This window comes from Pediculus humanus, genomic scaffold (genome assembly GCF_000006295.1).
Source record: "Pediculus humanus corporis 1103172107427 genomic scaffold, whole genome shotgun sequence".
Lineage (NCBI taxonomy): Eukaryota > Metazoa > Arthropoda > Insecta > Psocodea > Pediculidae > Pediculus > Pediculus humanus.
The window spans coordinates 147,679-154,519 of NW_002987050.1; the positions used below are offsets into that span (position 1 = coordinate 147,679).

At 23.3% G+C, this 6,841-nt stretch overlaps 1 protein-coding gene across 1 annotated transcript; it reads right to left on the reverse strand.

Annotated features, from left to right (window-relative positions):
- Positions 1-4,665: 4,665 nt before the first annotated feature.
- Positions 4,666-5,058, reverse strand: Phum_PHUM077630 (uncharacterized protein; the record flags this gene model as incomplete). Its single annotated transcript, XM_002423620.1, has 2 exons — positions 4,666-4,886; positions 5,022-5,058. The coding sequence occupies 2 exons, from the start codon at positions 5,056-5,058 to the stop codon at positions 4,666-4,668; spliced, it is 258 nt and encodes an 85-aa protein (XP_002423665.1).
- Positions 5,059-6,841: the final 1,783 nt, after the last annotated feature.

A 6,841-nucleotide genomic window follows, 5' to 3' on the forward strand; every position in this document is an offset into this window, starting at 1 on the left:
CCTCCTCACCCTTTCCTATCTTTTACAAAAAAAAAAAAAAAAACTTGAATAAAATAATAGACTGTAATTTTAATCCCTTGTGGCTTGACCTGACGTTTAGATTAAATTAGTTAATTACCGTTTTAACGATCTTAAAGAATATTTTACTACCTGTTCTATTTATTTATTTATTTATTTACGATTCTTTTAGTTAATCACATTTTTTAAAAGTAGAATAAAAAAAATAAAATAAAATAAAAATATCGGAACGCGATTTGGAGAAAAAAAAAAATCAAGGATTTCCTCCGACATCTTATATATACATAATTAAAATTATACGTAAATGTAAATATTTATTATTATTATTATTATTATTAATCCCCGCAGATTAATTTCTTTTCGAAAGAGAAGAAAAAAAAAATAATAATAATAACCGGAAATGTTATTTTATTCAACGAGACATTAAATAAGTAAGTAAACCTTCAAGTTGAAATTTTTCAAAGGAGAAATATAATAAGAGAGAGAGAGAGAGAGAGAGAGAGAAGAAGAAAAAGTTTGTAAATCTTATAATTTTAGTTTTCTTTCGTTTATTTTATTTAATAAGATTTATTTAATTTTTTTTTATTCATGTATACATAATTAATAAAAAACGAACCAACGAACGAATAATTTATTAAATTTATTTATTTAATTAATATATTTCGGACGTGAGATTCTTCGCTACGTTTTTATTTATAATAATATCATTACCGTCGAATAATAATAATAATTATTATAATTATTTATCGATCGTTTAAGAGGATTGAAATGTCATTAATAATAATAATAGTAATAAATTTAATAGACGAAAATTGAAAAAAAAAAATTTCTGATTGAAAACGCCTTAATATTGCTGTTTATGCAATTTTCAATCACCCCCCGAAAAAAATCTTTTTAATTTTTTTAAATTTCAAAATCAATTATTTTTTTATTAAATTGAAATTAAATAATTTGTCCCCAAAATAAATAAATAAAAAATAGGTTTAAAAAAATAATAATGATAGTAATAATTGTTTTTACGTTTAATTACATTTATCGTTGTTTCTTTCTTCGTAACGATTTACTTGTATTTGTTTGTAATGTGATTGATACGTTGTTTTGTAACGAAGAACAAGTTCTTCTTTGGGTAACGTTGGTAATATTTTTTTAATATCATCCGGTGATATATCTCTTCTAACTTTTCTGGGGGGAGAGAAAGGGGGGTTAGAATTAAATAAAACGCGATTAAAAAAAATTTAAATAGTAATAATAATAAATAAATAAATAAATCAGGGATTTTATTTGATGTGTAAATAAAAATGATGATGATAATGATGTTAATTTAAAAACAAACAAACAAAAAAATTTTATATATATTTTATCCACTTATTCGAATTATTTTTAAAATCTATATAAAGTCAAGGAGTGTTTTTATACATTCACTTAAAAACTATTATATAAAATCCGCCTAGTATGTTATATAAAATGGCGAGTGAAATAGACAGAAAAAAAAAATGTGAAATTTGACACAAGTGTTTTTCACAACAACAAAAACAATAACTCGAACAATTTTTCTTCGCGATTCTTCGGGGGAAAGAGAGAGTTCAGAAAAAATTCCTTTTTATTAAAAACCTTATTAAATAAATAAATAAATGAAATGAAATAAAAATTTGGAAAAAAAGGTTTTATTAAAAATCTCTTTCGTGGCAGTGACCGAAATTACAAACAAAAAAAAATGACAAAGTCAAAAAAAAACTTGTTTGTTTGTTTCATAACAAATCAGTAAGGCGTGATAATGATAAAAATTTATTAAAATAATTATGAAAAGATATTACAAAAAAAAAAAGGAAACGATATTAAAATGTTATGAAAAAAAAAAAAAAAACGGTGGCAAAACTAAAAATCGACGCAAATATAAAATCGTAAAAATAAAAGTATTAATTTATTATTTTTATTATTATTATTATTATTATTATTATTATTATTATTATTATTATTATTATTATCATTATTATCTTTATTATTATTATTAATAATACCGTTCGTTTTTAACGTTGAAAATAAAAAAAAACCAGTTGCGCCAATTTATGAAAAAAAAAAACGTGGTTGTTTTTATTCGTCAATCGTGACGTGATTTGACATTCGGTTTACTTATTGATTTACTAATTTAATTTAATATTAGAAATTTTTTAAATAATAATAATAATAATAATAATAATAATAATAATAATGATAATAATGATAGTGATGATGATGATGATGATGATGATCAATCTATTTCAAAAAAAATTTAAATACTTGTCTTTTGAAAGCATTTTTTTTTTTTTATGAGAAGCAGTAAAAAAATTATTCTCAAGGTTTCTTCGATATATCGAACTATTATGCAACGTTTTAAAATTTTCTTTTTACCCCCCTCCCTCTCCCGTTTTCCCTATTCACTTCTCCCTTCCACGATTTGCTACGTAATCCTTTAAAAAAAGTAAATAAATGTTATCAACAAGAAGAAGAAGAAAGAATAAGGAAGGGTTTTTATCGACAAAATTACCAAAAAAAAAAAAAAAAAAAAATTTATACACACTCGAGTAAATTTTTATATTGCAAAAAAAAAAAAAAAATTTTTTTATAAATCCTCGTCCTCGTAAAACCAAAAAAAAAATAAAATTGACCCACACTAATAAAACCTTAATTAAAATTCTTGAAAAAGTGATTTTGGAAATTGTTTTAAAAAAAAATAAAAAGGGGAAAATAGTGACGATGAAAATAAAATAAAAGATAAGTAGTAGATTGATATAAAAAAAAAGAAAAAAAGGTTTACCATGAATGCCATCAAACTCTCTCTTTTTCCATTCAAAAAAAAAAAAAAGAAACACTTGTCTCTAGTAAAACCAGGTACAAAATTAATTGAAAATAATTTAAGAAGAAAACAAAGAAGCATGTTTGGAATTTACAAAATTTTCTACTAAACTTAATTGAAAATAGTCAAATTCGAGAAGTTCAATCAATAAGTTTACTAAAAAGTTTTTACCCATTTCAAAAAAGATAAATTTCTAAATTGGATTTTAGACTGTTTGAGCTTTTTATTATCTCAGTAGAGGATTTTAAACGTTTTCCTTCTCCCAATCCGTTGACCGAATATAACTCAAACCATCAATAACGTGAGGTTGTAAACCTTTTTTTTTTATTTTTACTTTACCTTAAGCTAAACTTTATAACAATAAAAAAAAAATTTCCCCGTTTTGAGGGAGGGAAGGGAGAGGTGGTAGAAAGAGAGAGAGAGAGAGAGATGGTTAAAAAAAATTTTTAAATATGTATATTTAAACAAAAAAAAAACCCCAAAAAAATTTAAAAAATTTTTCCTTTTTACCTTTTTTTTAAACCCACGAACGGTGTATGATAGCCGAAAAGGATAATTATCTAGGTCGGTGGGTTAATTATTTTTCCTCCCCTCCCTTCCTCCCCCTCTTCATCCCCTCCCTCTTTCTCTTTTCCTCTCCTTTGACGTTTTACAACAAACAAAGTTGTTATTACAAACGTGGGTGAGCGTAAAATTTTTTTTTTTTTTATAAAATTTTATATCCTTTTACCCATTTCCCCCTCTCTCTCCACCCCCCTCCTCAACCCCACACGCTCTCTCTCTCTCTCTCTCTCTTTTTCCAAAAAATAAAAAAACCTTTTGTTTTTGTAAAAAAAAAAAAATTTTTTTGTTTTTTATCTTTTCAAATGCCAGTTTCAAAACTTTTTACTGGTTCGTGTGTGTAAATACTGTAAAAAAAAAATTCTAAAGAAGAAAAAGAGAGAAAGAAAATGAGAGAGAGAGAGAGAGAAAGAAACGGTAATGGGGTTTTAAAAAAACAAACAAGTAATTAACCTCACTTGTAATATAAACGCGCTTGTAAAAACTAATAATAATAATAATAATATAAACATTAACGGTATAAAAAAAAAATTTTAATTTATTTTATTTTATTTATTAAATTATTATTAAAGTTCATCGACATTTTAAATAATTTTTTTTATTATTAAATAATTTATTAAACATAAAATAAAATAAAATTTTAAAAAAAAAAAAAAAAAAAAACTTCATTAGTAATATTAATAATAATAAAAAACAACGAACGAGTATAAATTTCTTCAAAAAAACATTTTCTTACTCTCATTATAATTATTGTTATTATTTAAGACTTTTATGTGTCGTAATTATTATTATTATTATTACTATAATTTACTCATAAGTTGCCATTAAACTTTTCACATTGAAAATCTCCTATTTATGCTTATTATTATTATTGTTATTATTATTGTGCTCTCGTTAATATTTTAAATAAATTAAATACCACGACGAGATTATTTGATAATAAATAAATAATTTTTTTTTATGACGTTCGATCAATAAAATCTTTTGACCTTTTGCGTAAAAAAAAAAAAATTTATTTATTGATTTATTGATTGAATTTATCGATCGATAAAAGTTTTAAGGTACGGTTAAGAAACGATAAAAAAAAAAGTGAGTGATTTACGATTTTTCAACCTGATTAAAAAATTTACCTCATTTTTTTCCCTCGTGAATTAAAAAACAAAAAAATTAAATGAGTGAATGAATGAATGAATGAAGGTTAAAATGAGTGTCGAGTTAAAAAAAAAAAATTATAAATATGATTTTGTTATTACTTACAAAGTGATTGGATAATTTAAGAAGCTCAAAAGTTTTTTGGTTTTTGATAATTTTTTAAATGCAATTAATTGAGGGTCCCCACGTCCGGTTTCCATCGATCTTTTCGTTTCCGTCGACCAAAACGATTCGTCTTCACTTGTGTGACCCAATCTTTTATATGTTGAATGAATGGCATCGTCGTAATCTTTAGGAAAACCTTCTCTGTAATACCACCTGTCTCGTAACGATGAAAAAAAAATTATTATTAATATTATTTATCTTCCAACTATGTGAGCGGCGTTGCCACAATTAAATAAAAAAAAAGAGGAAATTATTATTATTATTATAATAATTACCAATTTGTTATTTTAACTTTCGGATTGTATTGATTCGTGCTGTGTAAATCCCATTTTCCGTAATCACTTTTTTTTTTTTTAGACCCACTAATAATATCAAAAACAAATCCTTTAGTAATTTCACGATTAGTCATATTTGTTTACGTAATGTCGACGACGCCATTTTTCAAACGTTTTATCGCGAAGATGTTTTTGAAACTTTTTATAAACATACACATATATATAAATTATTATCTTTTTTTTCCGCTATTTTTCTCAAATTAATTTTTTTTTTTTTTCGTGTTAAAAGGGGATAAAATTTTAAGCCTAAAATATTTAATATATTATTATTATTATTAATAATATTATTATTATTATTAATAATATTATTATTATTATTATTTTGTACGATTTTTTTTTCTTTTCTGGTTTTAGAATAATAAATTTTTTTTTTTTGCAAGAGAAAATTCGTCGTTGCATGAATTATTCAATTCATTAGGGTAAAAAAAAAAAAAAAGAAAAAGGAAAATTTAAATGCCATAAAAATTTATTTAAATTTTAAGATGTAAAAATTATTAATAAAAAGAAAAAGAAAAAAAGAAAGAAAGAGAAAGAGAGAGAGAGAGAGATAAAGAAAACTAAAAGATATTTCTCAAAGGAAAAGTGTAAAGCGTAAATAAATAATAAAAAAAGAAAAAAAAAGTTTGATTACGTGTAATTAGTTTCATTTTTTTTTTAAATAGAATTTTATTAATTAATTAAAATGATTAAAATTAATTTTTTTTGTTGTTGTTGTTACCGACTTGCGTTTAATTTTTTTTTTTTAAGGTTTTCCTTTTTTTTCCTTTTTTTGCTATAATTAAAATTTTCCGAGAGGATAAGAAAAAAAAATGAAACGAATTTTTTTTTTTTTTAACTTATTCGATATTTTATAAATTAAAAAAAAAAAAAAAGAAAAAACGAACGTATCGGATTTCATACCGTTCCTCGTTTTTTTTCTATTCTTCTTACACTTTTTTTTTCTGCTTCCACTTTTCTTTCACGCAAGATATATTCTAACAAAAAAAAAAAACATTTAAAATATAAAATGATGGCAATTTTGTCTTTTTAATCGAGACGTTTGAGGGATTTTCTCATCGCCTTTGACACTTTCCATTTTCCTGTTCATTCAGCCTGACCTTTTTCTTCTTTCTTCTTTATTCCCCCCTTCCCCATCCCCTCTTACTCATCTTCCTTATTCCTTCCAGCATCTCATATTTTAAATCATTCGTTTAAAAAACTTTTTAAAACTTTTTTTTTTTTTTTTTTCTTATTATACAAATGATTTGCGTTGTAAATTTTTTTTCTTCTTCTTCTTTAAAATATTAAACCATTTATTTAACGGTAAAAATAGAACTTTCGAGAAGTTTTTTTTTTCTTACACACAATCTCTTAAACCAACCGTTACGAAAAAAAAAAACAATTAATTAGGCAACACTGTAAAAAAAAATAAAAAAATAATTAAAAAATTTTTACGTACTTTTCACGTTAACACAATAAAAAAAAAACTCATCAGGCTTTTCCATCTTATAAATTTTATTATTTATTTATTTGTTTATTTATTTATTTATTCAGAAAATAAAAAAATTCTATGTTGAAGAGAGAGAAAGAAAGAGGGAGAGGGGGAGAGATAGAGAGAGAAAGAAACTATGAAAACTGGAGCCAAAAACAGTTATCATCGCTGGATATACCTTTTGGAAAATATCCAATTGAATTTTTCATTTCTCTCTCTTTTTTTTTTTCATTTTCTTTATTACATCTTTTCTTTTCTTTTTTTTATTTTAAATATATTTTTATGTTTATATATATATTATTTTTT